Here is a 19,180-nt window from a genome sequence, read left to right as displayed (position 1 = left end):
ATTAGTTTTATTAAATATTAAATGTTTAAAATATTATGGGATAATTTTTATTACTACTATGAAGAGAAAACTAAAGTTTTAGTCTGAATTTGCAATTAAAATTACCTCAATTTTAAATAGTCTAAAGTTTGCAAATTTTATAGATTAGAAGAAAATAAAATACTGAATGGAATATTTTGACATATGAAAATAACTTCAGGAAAAACTATTTCAATTAAATGTAAGCAAACATACACATTTTTTCATTTTGAAAAAGGGGGGTTGAAACTCTCTAATATACTACCAGTCATTAAAACGACTTTTTAGAAAAAAGTGACCGTACGAAACTCTGACGACAGGGCAAAAACTAAAGAAGACATATTTGTCTTTAAGTTAAGACCATTTTTAGCCGTGTGTTATTTGGGGAGATTAAACTCGCGATCTAGACGACTTTTTACACTTCTGTCACCGCACTATAAGAGTTACCACAGTAAACAAGACAGACTTATAGTTCATATTGAATTTAACAGAATTAGAGAAAGGCATGGAGATTGGAAAGATAGGACATTCATCTCTAGCAACAGAATGAATCACCTTGATAAATAGATTAATCAGTTGATAGAAGTTGTTGCAACAATAGCTTTTGAAAATACTAATAAAAATCTAACAGTATGGAAAACGCATCAGCTAATGTAAGTGAAAAAGATGGATCAGTTAATAAGAGTGAAAATAGTTTAAATTCAGCAGATGAATCAGTCAGCCTAAAAGTGGCAGATGAATCACCAACCCTCAGTTTGACAAATGAATCAGCAACCCTCAGTTTGGCAGATGAATCAGGCAGGCTCAGTTTGGCAAATGAATCAGCAACCCTGAGTTTGGCAGATGAATCAGCAAGCCTCAGTTTGGCAAATGAATCAGACAGTACAGATTCAGCTGATGAGTCAGAGGAAAAGAATAACATTGATGACATTAGAGAGGAAATGGATCATGAGAAAGATCTTCCTCTCATGTCAAATGTAAAAGATATCCACATTTCTCATTACATTTTACAATTAAAATGCCTGATGGACACGAGAGAACTGATGGGTCATGTGACATTATTAAGATGTTGTGATCAAGCTAGATGTAGAGAGTGTACTAAAAATAGAACTTTGAACCAGAAGATAACAGTTAAATCTAAATGTTCAAAAATTAAAGAAAGTCAGGAGAAGGAAAGCAAATTTAATATTCAAAGAATAGAATCCGAGCACAACTATATTGACTTTTTTAGTGAAACTTCTATAGTACCAGGTCAAGTTAAAACGGAATCATTATCAGATCATTCCTATAATTGTGCAGACATGATTTGTGCACAACAGTCTTCATCCCTGAATGCTAAGAACAGCTCCACATTCTGCAACAACACTTCTAATGTGTCATCAATGAATACTGTAAATGTTACAGATCATGCAATCTCATTAGATGGCACTTTAGAAAATTCTCCAAATGATTTTAAAATGATTTTAGACTGTTGTGATATAGAAGTAGACTATGTTGAAGAATTAGATCTGTCTCTGTACATGTTTAAGGATTTAGTTGAGAATAATTACAATAAAGATCTAAATGAAAATCTTACATTGGTAACTAAAGCCCTGGGGAGATTGAAGTGGGAGTATGGGAAACATTCAGTTTCAGTGTGGAAGGAGGGTATGAAAACTGAGAGCCATTTCCCTAGTGTCATTAGAATTCATTATAGGACAAAGCCAACTGGACAGTCATTGAAGTGGACTCTTGACCAGGATGAAAAGTAAGTCACTGATAAAAAAAAACATAATTGTGCAAACACATCATATAAGGGTCTGGGTGTTAGGGTATTCATTTCTGTATTTTTAAATCTTTATGGCATTTTTTTAAATTATTTATATTTTACCATTTTAGTTGATAAGTATTTCTCTATTTTTGTTGTATTTACACAGTGTTCTTTTTTCTTTAAATCCAATTCAGACTCTCATATACAATGTATGTACATGTTTTGAGGATACATAAAAGATTGTTTAATTGTTGCTTATGACATATTTTTAAAGGATAAGAATATGTAATATGGCACGTACCAGTGTGGAATAGAGGAAATATAAAGATAAATTTATACTGCTACAACTGAAAACCTTTCATTTACAAATATGAAAAAAAAACATGATAAAGAAAATGTGAGGTGTGGGTCAAGGTGTCAGCAACCCAAACATATAATTTAAACCAAAAACCAAAAGGACAAAACACATTCTAAATTTTTTTACTTAAGACAAACATTGACAAGATTTCTTACTTGGGCAATATCGAGACAGCTAGCACTACAATCTGTGTGACTTTGGACTATTGGAAAATAAAAAACCTACTAGGTACAGAGAGAAGTAACCTGATTTTGTTTTGTTTTTATAATTCTTTTTTTTGTTTGTTTAAACATGTATGGATAACAAATGTATTATTTAATCTGGCATATTTATAGCTGGTGTGTATTTACACATGGACACTGGATCAACAACAGGTCCTTTTTCCCTTCCCAGGATTCACCTACAGCCATGGCTACGTGGCAAGCTGAAATTGAGGTTCAGAAACATCTATCGGTTGTAATGGGTGGTGATAACCACGAAATGGTTGCAAAAAGTGATGAAGATGGTATGTTTTAAGTTATACACCACATGTGGTTTTGGAACAGTCAATTCAGAATTTAATTTGTGAATCTATTAGTGCATATTATCTTGGACAACTGACAATAATAAAACAAATTAAAAAACTCTTTTAAACCACAACTGAGCCTAGAAAGATGCATAATGAAATTGTATAACTTGCAAGCACATTGAGGGGCTAGGAAATAAAGATCATATGGTTTAACTTAGTATCAAGTCAGATAGTTTATTTATTAGGACAAACGTAATGTTATAAAGATTTAATCTAATTATCATGCTTATTATATATTGCATATGCCTCTGGTTTAAAAAAAAAAAAGAAAAGTTAGCTAGATATAGAGGCCAATGCTGCAATAGTTTTCCTTAACAAAATTTTGAGTGGTCTTATGGTAATTTTCTTGACCCTCCAACTCTTTTAGATTAGATTCAGATTGAAGCTATCTAGGACCATAGGACTTTTTTTTTTAGGATGGAAGAAAGAATATTTTAACAGTAGAATGGAGATGCCTAGTTCCACTATATCGTTAGCCATTGGATACTGGAGTTTTGTCACTATACCATTGAAGTAAGAAAAATTGAATACCTTACTGTAATTCATAATGATCTTGAAATGTTTGGCTATTAGATGTTAGACTGCAAAATTAACTCCATGCAAATAATAGGTTGTACAATTAAACACATTGTACAAAGCCATGAAACTTGATAAATGAACACAGAAAAAAATTTAACTGTCCTATATTAGGCTAGAAATGTCAAAATTTTATTATAAAAATAACTGTATATCTTATGATGCCTGCATAGTCAAACAATAGATGTTCAACAGCAAGAGAATTATATTGAGAGAACCTTTGAAGTTACTAGCTATCTAAATAGCTAAATAGCGGTTAATTAGTACGTGTTATGACCTGAGATTTCATTGAGGTTGACAGTTATGAAATAGCCTTTTTCTTAAACATTTACTTTTTAAAATGTCCTCTAATTTAGACTTTGAAGAAAAACATTGATGATTAGATTTTATGGTATGATTCTATTTAAGGTATAATAAAGGAGAGTTGTATAGGAAACCATGTCGAGTAGTAGGTCCAAGGTCAATACTGTGTCAGTCTATAACAGAACTAAGAGATTATATTCCTGTCTGTTTAGGAGAAGTAAATAACATATTAGGACCATACCCATTTCCAAGACTTGACGTATTGATAGTTCCACCATGCTTTGACAGTCTTGGAATGGCAAGGTGAGGTACTTTACTACATATTATTGCAAAAGAAATAAAACCTTTCCACAGAATCAGTTCCTCTGATTACAGATATTGAAGTTTTTACAAGTTCACCCTTCCCATTGTATAAATTCAGTAGCTACTGTTCTCTGTGGATATAAAAAAAGAAGATGTGGTATGATTGCTAATGAGACAACTCTCCACAAGAGACCAAACACAGAAATCAACAACTATAGGTCACCATACGGTCTTCAACAATGAGCAAGTTCATATTACATAGTCAGCTATAAAAGGCCCCCGAAATGACAAATGACAATGTAAAACAATTCAAACGAGAAAACTAATGGCCTAATTTATGTACAAAAAATGAACAAAAAACAAATATGTAACACATCAGCAAATGACAAAAAAGTTTATTTGATGGGACTTTTAAATTTCATCTGGAAATGAAAAGAATAAGAAAATAATACATTTCCATTACTTTTTCTTTGTTTTCTATTGTAAATATATGCATGTTAACCATATTTCTCAGTGTTATTGAGCTTATTTCTGATAAAACGATCATTCTGAAAAGGTATATGGTTCATTCCTTTTACTTACCTGCTGTTTTTTGTTTTGGCTAATTTTTACTTATGCTTTTTTTCTATTTGTAGTCCCTGTGTAATATACATAGCCCAGTCATTGTTGGCAGGAGGCTGTTCAATGTTTGTCAGAATAGCCCATGAGATCTGTCATTCATGGTTTGGACTAGTTATAGGTCCTAAGGATTGGACTGAAGAATGGTTAACTGAAGGATTCTGTACCTATATAGAGGATATCCTCCATCTTAATGTTATACAGGTAAGGATTCTGTACCTACATAGAGGATATCCTCCATCTTAATGTTATACAGGTAAGGATTCTGTACCTATATAGAGGATATTCTCCATCTTAATGTTGTACAGGTAAGGATTCTGTACCTATAGAGAGTTATACAGGTAATGATGGATAATAAGAAATTATATATAAAAGGGCAGTATATGTTATTGATTATATTTGAGACATCTCTTACCATTTATGGTAGAAATTTCAATGTCCTCTTCTCTAACAATTATTACACAATTATCTACACAGGCAAATGGTCTATGTGATGAATCAGAAGCCATTGCAGAGAAGCAGTTGAGAATGTATCTGAAGTATAAAACCTTACAGAATGAACTTCTAACTACCAGTGCAGACTTACAAATGTTAAGGTTGGTATAACAATGTATCTGAAGTATAAAACATTACAGAATGAACTTCTAACACCAGTGCAGACCTACAAATGTTAAGGTTGGTATAACAATAAATCTGAAGTATAAAACATTACAGAATGAACTTCTAACTACCAGTGCAGACCTACAAATGTTAAGGTTGGTATAACAACAAAAATAATTCATTTTAATGTAAGAAGAGACCAGAGGCCACTTACACTTTGAATTCATTATTACTTATTAGTTACTATTGTGGATGTCATAGGAGAGGTGAAACAGATTTCAAAAAGTGTTCCTAAAAAAACCCAACACTGACAAGCATAATTTATGTTTATGTAAGCAACTTATTATTATGATGGAAGAATTTTTAAATTGAACATGTTGTTGGTTGCAATATCAGATTTCTGGGCAAATGTCAATTTGTTTTCATTGTAAATCATCAATTCTAATACAATTAGTTTGTAACGATAATTTTCAATGGACCTTGACAAATATTTTGAGGGGTTAGATTCCATGTTCTACCAGTCTGTAACTGAGAAAGCCACCATTTTGAATTCCGATTTTTTTTGGGGGTATGTAATTTCTCAAAAAATAAACCAGATAGTCACATTTTGAGCCTCAAAATCTTCTTTTTGTCTATATTGAAACAATTCTGAAGCGTATGAAAAGTAAATATACTTTTAGTATTCATATTTGACATCCAGAGTATACATATGACGTCACATTGTTGAGATGCTAAAGAAGATGCAACAGTTTCACAGACTTTTTCATTTATGCCATTTTTAAGCCAAAATATTTATTATAATATTTGGTATTAGAATGGAGATAAAGGTATTGTATTCTAAGCTTGGCCTTTGTAAAACTTGCGTCACTAGGTAAACTCAATTTGCCACAGTAAAATCGACGTTTTACGAAGGCCAAGCTTAAAATACAATACAGTTATCTCCTAATTTTGCATAATTTATAGTAGTGTAACGGTCACAATATTTTACAAACAGCAACCTACTTCAGCAGAACCATTTCTCATTTCGTTAAGATTTTTTAAATGTGAATAAAAAAATTCTTTTGCAGACCTAACAAAGATAATACTGAATCATCAACCAATTATGTTAAAGATGGGATGAATCCTGACAAAAGATTTCTACAGGTTCACTATTTAAAGGTAAATCACGAAACGTACAATCAGTCATAGATTAAAAACAAAGATTTTGGTAATGATTATCTTTATACTGATGTTAATGACAGCTCTACAAACCTAAATTATTGAAACAATTTCAAAGTCACACATTAAGAAGGATACTTCCAGTTTAATATACCAGTAAGACTCAATAGTAACTGTATAATTATTAGATAAATGTCAGCCCATATATGGATAAATCAGTGTGTGCAATATGCAAGCTAATGTTGTCCTGCTGATTTTATATAGCTATTTGAGAGATGGTCCAATACAGAACAAAGCTCAATTTGCCCATAGACTAATAAAGGATATTCACTGTTTGTTGCTAGATTGCTTGGCCTGATAGCATGTATTAAGTACTTAATGAACATCCTAATTATATTATTTCCTTATTTGCATAATGGTTGATTTCTGATTCACTTACAGACCTAAAATCTTTCAATAAAGGTGTCATGAGCTGGCTACTTGTATTGGTCTTGGAATAGGTTTTGGATCAACTGTGTTGGCCAGTGATATTGTTTGCCTCAAATTACAGCCGAAATTCGGCCTCTTCCCCTAGAGAAAATTCCCAATTACTAAAAAAAATGGCTTACCGGTAAAATTCCTCCCAAAAAGTTTTACATTTTCCCCAACAGTGATGGCATTGGTAGTAAAGTTTGTAAATATCGTATTCATGTTATTATTTTGATATATTAGAAAGCACTTTTGAGATCCAGTTTTCTGATCAGAATCATCATGGTGTTTGTAACACATAGTTTTCAGTGCATTAAGTACCATCATTGCTTCTGTTTCTTTCCCCTCTCCGAAAAGTACCTTTCAGTTGAAAATGTCTGACAACCAAAACATACACGAAAAAAAAAGGGCAAAAAAGACAGCAAAGGTCTGCAAAAAATCGGAGATGTGTTTAGAATAAAATATACAAATTTCCCAATTTCAATAAAAAATATGCATTTTTCCCAATAAAAAACGGTAGTGGTAGTTTTGAAAAAAGACAACAATATCACTGTTGGCCCTGGACTTTTCTTATCTGAGGTTCCATTCAGCTAACCTACAATTTATACCAGGGCCAATACAGAAACACTTTTAACAGCCAATTAATAACAGTAATAGTATTGAATTTCAGGTTACAAAAGCAGAGTTGTATAGCAAGATATTTTTTTACAACAAAAGAGTAAGAAAAAAAGGAAAAGTTACAATACGGGAACGCAAGATAATGATTAACAAAAACGTTTTTTCTATTAGCAAACTCTAGAAGATTTATTCTTTTTTGACTAGTTTTTGAAAATTTTAATCAATAAGGTTAAAGTTTTGTAATCTAAATTCAGAAATTATGCGTGCATTTTTCATTGGGATTTTGTTATTTGCGACCAAAATGTGATTTTAATTTTTGCAATATTTAGAAAAATCCTTTTTCATTCATCATGTTCATAATAAAAGTTTACCAATGCGAGTTAAAATTATTGCGATTTAAAGCCTGTGGCAATTTTAGCAATTATAAAAACATCCCAATTACTTCTGAAATTACAGTTATTGCTTCAGGACAACAAAGATAACCCATATATTTTTATTTCAGGGATACTTCCTGTTGTGTTATCTAGAATCATTTGTAGGACTAGATAAGTTTCTAAGAATGTTACACTCCTATGTCATCACCTTTTATAAAGAACTTGTGTCATCAGAGGTAGGAGTCTACAATATTTTCAGAAGTTCAGGTCAATTTCTACATACTGCAAAGTACTCGTATTTCTGGAATACAAGTTACCACATTAAGTAATCAACATTTTTGTGCTTGCAAATATTTTTTTCTTTTCACTATTTGTACATTCTCATCTTCCTTGTATATGGTGTTTAGACAAAGCATGTCATCCATAATTCCACTAATGCACCATATTGTTTTAATTTAGGGGTATATGATTAACAATGAGACAAAGATGTGTACAGTAATATTTGAAATATCATTGTGAACACTCATGCCTCCCCTGACCTCTGACATTGGTGTAACAGCATAAAATAAGATCAAACTGTAAAAATCAGTTGGAAAGAGCTTGAGTCATCAGGTACTTACCATAGAAACAAAAGACAAATACAAACAATTCAAAAGTGCTTACAATGATTGAAAGCTAGTTTACAGCCTAATTCCAACTTATGAATAAATATAAAAATAAATTGTGGTATGCATGTCAATGAGACAACTCTCCATGTACATGTTTAAAAGTTGCTATTTTATAAATGAAAAAGAGCTGTAAGGTTGCCTATGACAAAAGAGTACATGTTCTTTGCATGCTGTATTCCATTATGGACTTAAAACAACTATTGCTATTTTACAGGATGTGATCTCATTCATGTTTAATGTCTTGCCAGAATTAAAGTGAGTATAAATATGTTTTCACAAGTATATTTTCATCTACTGAGGATTCACTAATAATTGAATCAATTTTCAATGTTTTTGAGGGTACAGGGGAACCACAAATTTAAAAGTTCAACCAATTACAAACTTTTACTGGTTGTATATGCAGACTTTGACAAAACCATAAAAACCACAAAAATGCAAGTTTTCAGAAAATTTGTACCAAAGAAAAAAAACAAATCTATAGTATTTGTTGAGGTAAGATTAGTAAAATTGAGAATGGAAAGGGGGAATATTTCATAGAGACGACAACCAGACTATAAAAGAAATAACAGTTGAAGGCCACCAATAGGTCTTCAACGCAGTAAGAAAATCCTGCACCCAGAGGTGGGCCTCACATGGCCCCTAAAGATAGAATATATACTAGTTCATTGAAAATCCACGTCATACTAAACTTGATATATGAATGTAATATATGTATATAAATGAACTAAAATTTAAAAAGCATTCAAAATTTACAAAGGCCAGAGGCTCCTGACTTGGGATACGCGAAAAAATGTGGCGGGGTTGAACATATTTTGTGAAAAAACTTCTTTGTTGTAATTAAGGGAGAATTAGATGGTAGGGGTTATTCCTCAAATTAACAGTAGCTAAATGTCATCGAAAAACTTTTAAAGAAATGATGCAATTGTATAGTTTAGCAAAACATTTTTGTTAACAAAAAAAATACTTGTAGTTTGACTGAGTCTTAAGGTTTTATTGGTCATGTCTATAATTTTCAGAGATAATGGTTTAACAGAAGAGAAGATATTGGGGGACTGGTTAGATAAACCTGGTATGCCAGAGGTATATAACATGTAGTATTTATTTCTTACATATGAAGGTACATGATCTTTTTCTTTTTTTCTTGCCATTTGAACATAATAGGAAATGAAGTTGGTTTGCAATAACATCCAGTTATTACATCAATAATAAAGCACATTTTTCTATAAAGTTATCTACTCTTGGAAAAAACGTGTAAGATTATTTTATTTGTTCTAGTGTGTTTCTTAAGTATTAATTAAAAAAAAGGATGTTTGAAATTGTACACACTGATTGATTTATTCAATTATTTGTTTAGTCTTTCCGTTCGCATTTAAAAAAAATATATGGTACCAACCAATTAAACTAGATGTTCAGTTGGGTGCTCATTTAACACTCTTATGCTTTGCTAAGTATCTGGTAACATTCTATGGATTTTGGATTTTCCATGTAACAAAGTTGCTTCTTTTCTATCTTAATCAAAATAATTAACAGAGTTCTGATAATGGGTAATGCATTTACAAGAGAAAAAATGTTTGAAAAATTATTTGGCTCTTTCTGTAATTTAGCTGTCCTTTCTTTTAACAGGCATTGGAAGTTTATGGACTCAGTGACGGAAATGTTCAACTTCAACAAGTTAAGAAACAGGTATTGGTAATTTTTATGCCCATTTATGGGCATTATGTTTTCTGGTCTGTGCGTCCGTTCGTCCGTCTGTTCGTTCGTCCGTTCGTCCGTCTGTCCCGCTTCAGATTAAAGTTTTTGGTCGAGGTAGTTTTTGATGAAGTTGGAGTCTAATCAACTTGAAACTTAGTATATATGTTCTGTATGATATGATCTTTCTAATTTAAATGCCAAATTAGAGTTTTGACCCCAATTTTACGGTTCACTGAACATAGAAAATGATAGTGCAAATTTCAGGTTAAAGTTTTTGGCTTCAGGTTAAAGTTTTTGGTCAAGGTAGTTTTTGATGAAGTTGAAGTCCAATCAACTTGAAACTTAGTATACATGTGCCCTATGATATGATCTTTCTAATTTAAATGCCAAATTAGAGTTTTGACCCCAATTTTACGGTTCACTGAACATAGAAAATGATAGTGCAAATTTCAGGTTAAAGTTTTTGGTCAAGGTAGTTTTTGATGAAGTTGAAGTCCAATCAACTTGAAACTTAGTATACATGTGCCCTATGATATGATCTTTCTAATTTAAATGCCAAATAAGAGTTTTGACCCCAATTTTACGGTTCACTGAACATAGAAAATGATAGTGCAAATTTCAGGTTAAAGTTTTTGGCTTCAGGTTAAAGTTTTTGGTCAAGGTAGTTTTTGATGAAGTTGAAGTCCAATCAACTTGAAACTTAGTATACATGTGCCCTATGATATGATCTTTCTAATTTAAATGCCAAATTAGAGTTTTGACCCCAATTTTACGGTTCACTGAACATAGAAAATGATAGTGCAAATTTCAGGTTAAAGTTTTTGGTCAAGGTAGTTTTTGATAAAGTAGAAGTCCAATCAACTTGAAACTTAGTATACATGTTCCCTTTGATAAGATCATTCTAATTTTAATGCCAAATTAGAGAATTTATTCCAATTTCACAGTCCTTTAAACATAGAAAATGATAGTGTGAGTGGGGCATCCGTGTACTGTGGACACATTCTTGTTGTGTATAGTATACTTAAGCTTATATTTCTGAAAGAAAGGGATGAACCATTTCTTTTCATGTAAATATCAATTATTTTATGAATACAGTAATCTTTCCTTTTGAGTTGTGTAATTATGTCTCACTGTAGGCAACAGGGCATTTACTGTTAAGGTAACACGATACCGAATGGCATATCTTCGGATTTCCAAACTTTTTGGCACACATGTTCTTTGAATCGAGTTACATCGGAATAAGTAATAATAAATAGGGGTCACTATTTTTGTTTTCTTGGTATTTTCATAGGAAAACGTCAATTTTGGCGATAAATTTACCTAGGTATATAGGGAAAATGCCTTTTTTTTCGGCTTACCTTTTTAGATTTTCCAATGGATGGCTATGTTCTTATATACGGAGAAAAACAAAAAAACTAACATAATATCCAGAATTGCATACTGAATCCATACACGTATAGAAACTCATATGTCACCATCCTTGTTTTTGGGATACGATTGCTTTCAAGCAATCTGTAGACTTATACCAGTAGCTCAGGACAATCCCTCACGTCAATCGTTTTATTCTAAACATTAAGGAACATCTCAGATTATTATGATTGTTTTGCTTTAAAAGGTAAAACCAAACAAAGGGATTGAACTTAAACAGCTTTAATATAATGTTCTTTTCATAATCTTCATGTTTGATATTTCTCTTGACTTATATGCGTGTTTTTAACAACACGGAAAATCAGAATTAAGCAGTATTTATATTTAGTGTTTTTATAAATTTAGAAACACGTCAGAGGGAATTCCCCAGTTTTGATAAACATGCGAGAGTTCTCTGAATTCCAATAAATCTATTTCTGTCATATAAGAACTGACGTGCAGTTTCTCTTATATGTCACCGTTATGAAACTAATATTTGATATTGTACTTCAATAAAGAAATAGAGAACCATCTAGGTTGTTTAATTAACATTAAATATACGTTCTTGCTCCAGGGTTTGTTAAGGTAATTATGCGCATGCGTATAGTTTTCTTGACTCTAAGGGGAATTAGATTGAATGGTTGCTCTGGATTCCCCACTCAATTGATTGATTTAAAAATTGATTAAAAAATTGATTTATTGTTGTTTCATAATTTTAAATCATATGCATCATTTAAATTAAAATAAAGGAGTCCACATCGAAACACCCCTTACGGCGAAATGGAGTCATCCATATTATCGTTATGAGTTGTCTTCTTTCTGGAAGTAACTTCCATAAATTCTGAAAACAAAACATGTCGAGAAAAATTAACTCGTTTTGTCGATAAACGTAGTGTTATATTAAATATGATCGCAGTTTTAACCGAGGAATGTGTACGGAAAGGATTCATGATCACTGACCCAAAGGAAATTAAATATTTTTAAAAGAGTTGAGAATGGGGTTCCTCCTAGAATTATTGTAGGAAAATAGGTGATAAGATATGAAGTGAAATACCTTCTCTCACTCTGAGTCTCTGCTGTGACCTCTGTGAAAAGTAAACTTGGAATTTATAGTACAAAAATAAAACACAATGAATACATTGCTCGTACACTTGTATCCGGGATTGGCTATTTTGTAACTTCAGATTACGTAAATTACATTTTACATGTGCAGTTGAATTAGTTTTGAAAATAATATTATCCAGCTACATGTATACATGTGTCAATGAAAACAATGGCAATTGTATCCCTCAGATCAATCTGCTCTTTGATTGAGATAAATGGCTTCAAAGTTGATTGATACCCTTAGAATTGGACTGAAAACGTGTGACATTATTGAATACAGAATGTAACGTTACGGTATTACTACTCAGAGATATTGAAAACAAAATATGTGTTGGGATCTGAATGGTGTTTATTTTATTTTCATTTCCGCTGTAGGGTTTCATAAATTTCCTAATAATGCAACATGCAATTCTGCTGATATAATTTATTTCGTTCTGCACCTGAAAAAGTTTTTATTGCAAAAATAAACCAAGAGTAAAATAAAATGATAAAATTCATTTTCCATAAGAACATATATATAGATAAATCGTGCAGATGCTAAAATATTAAAGAAACAGAATATGAATTAAAAGTAAAGTAATACATTTTTTAAGGTTAACAATGAGCAGAAGAATTACCGGAAAACGATAAAACAATCTATATCGAAATGTTAACCGTTACGTATTGCATCAAAACTCTCTAGACTCTGCATCTAGAAAAAGTTACCGTTAAAAATGTCACATAGTTATGATTATCCAAAATATTTTTTCTTCATTATTTAATCACTTTGTGATTGCAGAACCTGCTGTATTGGCTTGTATGTATGAACGTTATTCGATAACGTCAGGAACGATAACCCGTGGCGTAACGTTATTCGGTATCGTGTTACCTTAATTGACTGCCCATCTATCTGTCTGGTCCATTTTCGTTTTTGCACTAAAACTTGTAAGTTTGCCTCATCCAAACTTTATGAAACTCATTCCCAATGTTAAAAATTATAACACATGGACAGAGTTCAACTTTGTATTCTATAACGACCTTTTCTTGTTTATAGTTGTTTGTGAAGTTTTTTTTGTAATGTTATGTTTGCAATTATTTTTTATTGATTAAAAATGTATTAAGGAGGCTCGAGGGTATAAAAATTTCAGAAAAAAACATTTATTTTTCATTACAAATTTTATTTATCACCTTATCACAGTTGTTACTTTATCATATGGTTCAAAAATAACTTTAAAAAATCAATTCGTGTTGGCCCCAGATGAATTTTAAGATGTAGATATCATTTAAAACGCTCCAAATTATCTCCCTTTGGTACACAAATGCCATTTTTTGGCATTAGAATTGAAATATCTTTTGTCACTCATTGGTGACCTATATTTTTTATTATTATTTTCAATTAAGCTGTACTTAAACTTAACTATTGTAAAATTTGAACGATTTCTGTAATTAAGTTCTTTTTTTATTTTGATATTACCTCTATTTCTCCTATTAGTTCAACAGAAAAAAGGTACCTTTACAAAAATGTATGCTTCTTTTGAAGGCAGATTGTGAGCGTAAATGAACAGTGACCCCATTTTTTTATTTTATTTTTCTATAAAGTATAAGATAAAGTTCATTTATAGAAAAATATAACGATATCCTTTATAAAATTAAAAAATCGATTTAGACCCGCGAGCCCCCTTAAGATATACTATATTTATAAGATATTCAAAAAGTTTATAATAATTTCACTTTGTAAATATAGATGGTTCACAAACCATTTATCTTTAATGAAAATACTTAGCATGCTTAAGATATTTTGTTATATTAAACTTTTTGTTAGCAAAAAAGGAAAATAAAGTATGTTCATACTTTTGAAAATTTTTATGACAGGTTTCTCTATTGAGAATGTCCTATCCAACAGCAGGCAGTAGAAAGAGGAAGAGGAAACTAAATATGAAACCTAAATTGGAGGATGTAAGTCATTCAAGAATAAGTATTACCTTCACAAACACCTGATTTTATCCATTGAACTCCCAACAGCTTATGATTTTATTTTAAATTTATTATCAAGAGTTTTATGATTTTGCAGAAAAAAACATTATACACTCAAAATCAAGATAATAACATATTGCATGCAAGACTGATTTGCTTATTAACATGCTAGCTTACATGATAACTTTCTAAAGGAAGACATGTCACCATTACTGAAAGTATAAGTATAACCATGAGCTGATCAGTCTTCCTCCTTCCACTAAATGTTTCATCCTAAGTGCATAGCAACAAATACAAGTTGTAAATTATTTGGTTGTTTCTCCTTGGGCTCAACAAAAACCCAACCTGTTAAGGCAAGCAGATCAAGACTACTTTGGCAATCGTGATTATTGAAAAAACTATTGACAAAATTCTATTAAATTTCTCCTAATTATAAAGACCTGCAAACATGTTGAAGGAGAATTAGGCCCTATTCACTTTTGTCATTTCTAATTGTAGGGGCAAAAGCTTATAAATACAAAATTTCTTGACTTTTTCAGTTATCTCCCTTACAGTTGGTTTTATTTCTTGAGAAGTTGTTGGAGGATGAGAAAATACCAGCCATTCAATTGGTCAACATTCGGACTAGATATCATATGATGTCACAGAATGCTGATGTAAGTATATTAGGGCCAAATTCCATATGTTCTATGTCATTTGATATATTAAAAAAGACATGTCTTACTGCACATATGTTGTAAGGATTGATTTCAGCTACGATCGTTACCTGATCACCTGAAGTGTTTGACATTATTGCTGAATGATTTGAAGGCTGAACCTCTCTAACTGATTTTGGGTAATTGTAACACAAATTAATTTGAAAATTTGAACTGAAACATGCACTGCTATAATTTTTGCTATGAATTTAATGTTCTGTAAGCAATTACAAATTTTACAAAAATCAGAATATCAATTGAAATACATGCTGGCAGCTTCTTTCTTTCTACTTATTAGGTTATTTTTATGCTATGTCAAACAAATATAGGGAACTTCCAGACAAACTAAGTTATTTGAATTGACTGAAACATATAAGCAAAGTTGGTATATGTTCATATTATTTCATCTCATCTCTGGTTGAACTAAATTTTGTCCAGTTTAATAAAGTGATCAACTTTAGATCCAGGTTATTTTATGTAAAAGAATGTAAATGTACACATATGAATCTGAAGAGAAAAAATGTCTGCTGTTTACTTATCAAAAGGGGAAAAAAAGATTTGATAGATTGATTCAGTCTTCATGTCACAGAATATACGTTAATGTAATAGAAAAAGCAGTACATACTGTGTTACCAATAAGTAAGAGTCTGAACTATAAGTAAAGCTCTAAATTATGGTGTGGTTAGACATAGGGTGAATTGATTTGACACTTTATTTAGATTACATCATATGAAAAATAGGTACTCTTATAAAATAATTTACATTTTTATGAATATGAAACAAGCCAGTGCACGATCATGAATATATTAATCAATCTATCTATAGTGATATCCAGTTAGAAAACTTTGAGGCTTAGGTGTTACTTCAGGTGTTCTTACCTTAATGAATTATACTAAACTAACTCTAACTAATTCCTAATGCTAACACCAGCTCTTATCCTAACCCTAATTAGAACAAACCTGAAACTAAAGCACAGGTACTCCTTATGTTTAAAATGGCATACACATGAGTGTTTAGGGTAATAGCAAATTATTTGAAGAGAATTTGTCTGACATGTAAATATCTGAAGATATTGATTTAAAATTTCTTTCAGGTAGTTATTATACCCCCACTTTAAAAAGTGGGGGTATACTGTTTTACCTCTGTCTGCCCATCAGTCCATCCGTCCATCAGTCTATCCATCCTTCCATCTGTCTATCCATCCATCAATCCGTCCCATGAATATTTTCAGCACATCTTTCTCAAGAAGTACATAACAAGGGTTTCTGAAATTTGGTTTCAGGGTTTATATAAGTCAGCTATACAGTGTGATGGGTTTTCAGATTCATCACTCCACAATTTCCTGTTAACCGAACACTTGTATCATTTTACACATGATAGCCAAGTTGGAAATTTTCATCACATTTTTCTTAGGAACTACAATATAAGGATTTCTGAAATGGTTTTGGGGTTTATATAAGTCAGCTATACGGTGTGATGCCTTTTCAGACTCAACACTCAACAACTTCCTGTTACCAAAACACTTGTATCATTTTACACAAGATAGCCAAGTTGGAAATTTTCATCACATTTTTCTCAAAAACTACAATACAAGAATTTCTAAAATTTGGTTTTGGGGTTGAAATAAGTCAGCTATACGCCTTGATGCCTTTTCAAACTCACCACTCAGCAACTTCCTGTTTTCCAAAAATACTTGTATCACTTTACAAATGTAGCCAAGTTGGAAACTTTTGTCACATTTTTCTCAGGAACTACAACACAAGGATCTGACATTTGGTTTTTGGGTTTACATAAGTCAGTTTTACTGTGTGATGCATTTTCAGATTTATCGCTCAACATCTTCCTGTTTTCTGAAATTTCTGCGCAGGGATATCATCAGTGAGCAATAGCTTGCAGTTTCACTTGTTTCATTTGCTTTTTATTATGTTATTCCTTATTTAAAACTACAATTCATATCTGAGAAGAAAAATATCAGCAATAAGAGGGACACAGGTAATTGTCACAGGTGACCTGGAATAGTTTTGGCTACTTTTTTGGTTTTAATGCTTTGTAATGTTTTATATACTTGGATTCTCCAACATTTGGTCTCAGACCTAATGGAAGATATTTGAGACACAATTTGATTAAAAGGTTTTAGTTTATTAGTTATCTATTTGTACAAAATCTAAGGTTAAGATGCAATCCTATCATAAGATTACAAGATTAATTTTGTTTTACAGGTACAACATAGATGGTGTGAGTTAGTCATAAAACACAAAGTACAAAAATTTTATCAAGATCTGAAAAAATTTCTCTTGAATCATCAGGTTAGAGTATTTCCAACTTCTTTTATATCCTTTTGTTACTGAAGCAAATATTACTTTCAATTGAATTCTGTATTTTGAATTCTTAAAGATACTAAAATATGTTTAATGCAAATTTAAATGATATGTTGATTAAGGAATTAATTGTAAATATATTAAATTTTTTTACTCATATCTTCATTCATTATGATCTTTTTATATTTCTTGTCTTTTGAAATTTAATTGTTAGATCTTAAGGGAATGTATGTCCTTATGGAAAGTTTTCAGGAATTAAGCATGAAAGATCATCAAATGCATTAATCATTTTGTTGTAATCTGATGAAAAATTTGAGACAAACACTGTTTCTGATTGTAATTACATGACCAGTTGGAACTATCGTCCACAAATATAAATACATTTTATGAGATGATATTTTAAAATGTATTTTGATATAGGCTATGGGTGTTTATTTGTATGGAGAAATGGTATTATCAGGCTGTAAACAACAAAAGAAGCTAGCTGAAGAATGTTTCAATAGTTTAAAAGATCACATGGAACCAGATCCTTACTCAACTGTTAAAGCTATGGTCTATGGTACATAATCAGGAAATTGAAATGAACTAGACCCTTACTCAACCGTCAAAGCTATGGTTTACAGTACCTAATCATGAAGTTACTCAACTGTCAAAGCTATGGTCAATGGTACATAATCATGAAGTTAAAATTAACATGACTCATTAACATTTATTCAAAGTGCCGATTTCTGTAGAAAAGAATATCTGAGATGAACAAAGATTTATCAGAACAAATGATTTAGGACAGTCAAAAAAATGATAGGATTTTCATCTTTAGAGGTTTGAACTTCCCAGTTGAATAATTCTATGAAATTATTAAAAAGTTGTGTTGGTAAAGATGTAAATAAACTTATCATAGATACCAGGATTAAATTTTGTATATATGCCAGATGCACATTTCATCTACAAAAGACTCATCAGTTAAGCTCAAATCCAAAAGAGTTAAAAAGGCCAAATAAAGTACAAAGTTGAAGAGCACTGAAGACAAAAATTCCTAAAAGTTTTGCAAAATACAGCTAAGGTAATCTATTCCTGAGGTAGAAAAGCCTTAGTATTTCAAAATTTCAAAAGTTTAGTGAACAACTGATTATAAATATGACAATGATAAATCATGTCAGAACAGAAGTGCTGACTACTGGGCTGGTGTTACCCTTGTGGAATTAAAACTCCACTAGCAGTGGCATCGACCCAGTGGTTGTAAATAAACTCATCATAGATACCAGGATTAAATTTTGTATATAGGCCAGACGCGTATTTCATCTACAAAAGACTCATCAGTTAAGCTCAAATCCAAAAGAGTTAAAAAGGCCAAATAAAGTACAAAGTTGAAGAGCACTGAAGACCAAAATTCTTAAAAGTTTTGCATAATACAACTAAGGTAATCTATTCCAGAGGTAGAAAAGTCTTGGTATTTCAAAATTTCAAAAGTTTTGTGAACAATTGGTTTTAAATATGACCATAGCAATGATAAATCATGTCAGAACAGAAGATGCCGACTACTGGGCTGGTGATACCCTCGGGGAATTAAAACTCCACCAGCAGTGGCATCGACCCAGTTGTTGTAAATAAACTCATCATAGATACCAGGATTA

The 19,180-nt window shown here is 31.4% G+C and overlaps 1 protein-coding gene across 1 annotated transcript; it reads left to right on the top strand.

The window, feature by feature from the left end:
* Window positions 1-461: 461 nt before the first annotated feature.
* On the top strand, window positions 462-18,451 carry LOC143050848 (aminopeptidase O-like). Its single transcript, XM_076223957.1, has 15 exons — window positions 462-1,765; window positions 2,462-2,631; window positions 3,111-3,207; window positions 3,679-3,876; window positions 4,512-4,698; window positions 4,972-5,090; window positions 6,162-6,252; window positions 7,841-7,948; window positions 8,595-8,635; window positions 9,397-9,460; window positions 10,004-10,063; window positions 14,435-14,518; window positions 15,076-15,192; window positions 17,451-17,537; window positions 17,970-18,451. The coding sequence occupies exons 1-15, from the start codon at window positions 651-653 to the stop codon at window positions 18,114-18,116; spliced, it is 2,685 nt and encodes an 894-aa protein (XP_076080072.1). The 5' UTR covers window positions 462-650; the 3' UTR covers window positions 18,117-18,451.
* The last annotated feature ends 729 nt before the right edge of the window (window positions 18,452-19,180 follow it).

Source organism: Mytilus galloprovincialis, chromosome 1 (genome assembly GCF_965363235.1).
Source record: "Mytilus galloprovincialis chromosome 1, xbMytGall1.hap1.1, whole genome shotgun sequence".
NCBI classification, from domain to species: Eukaryota; Metazoa; Mollusca; class Bivalvia; order Mytilida; family Mytilidae; genus Mytilus; species Mytilus galloprovincialis.
Note: the sequence above shows the minus strand (reverse complement) of the source record. Positions and strands in the feature narration are given on the sequence as shown.

Coding starts and splice junctions, on each gene's coding strand:
- LOC143050848 (XM_076223957.1), top strand. CDS start 651: ATGGAAAACGCATCAGCTAATGTAAGTGAAAAAGATGGATCAGTTAAT. Junction 5,091..6,161: donor GCAGACTTACAAATGTTAAG/GTTGGTATAACA, acceptor ATTCTTTTGCAG/ACCTAACAAAGATAATACTG. Junction 10,064..14,434: donor TTCAACAAGTTAAGAAACAG/GTATTGGTAATT, acceptor TTTTTATGACAG/GTTTCTCTATTGAGAATGTC.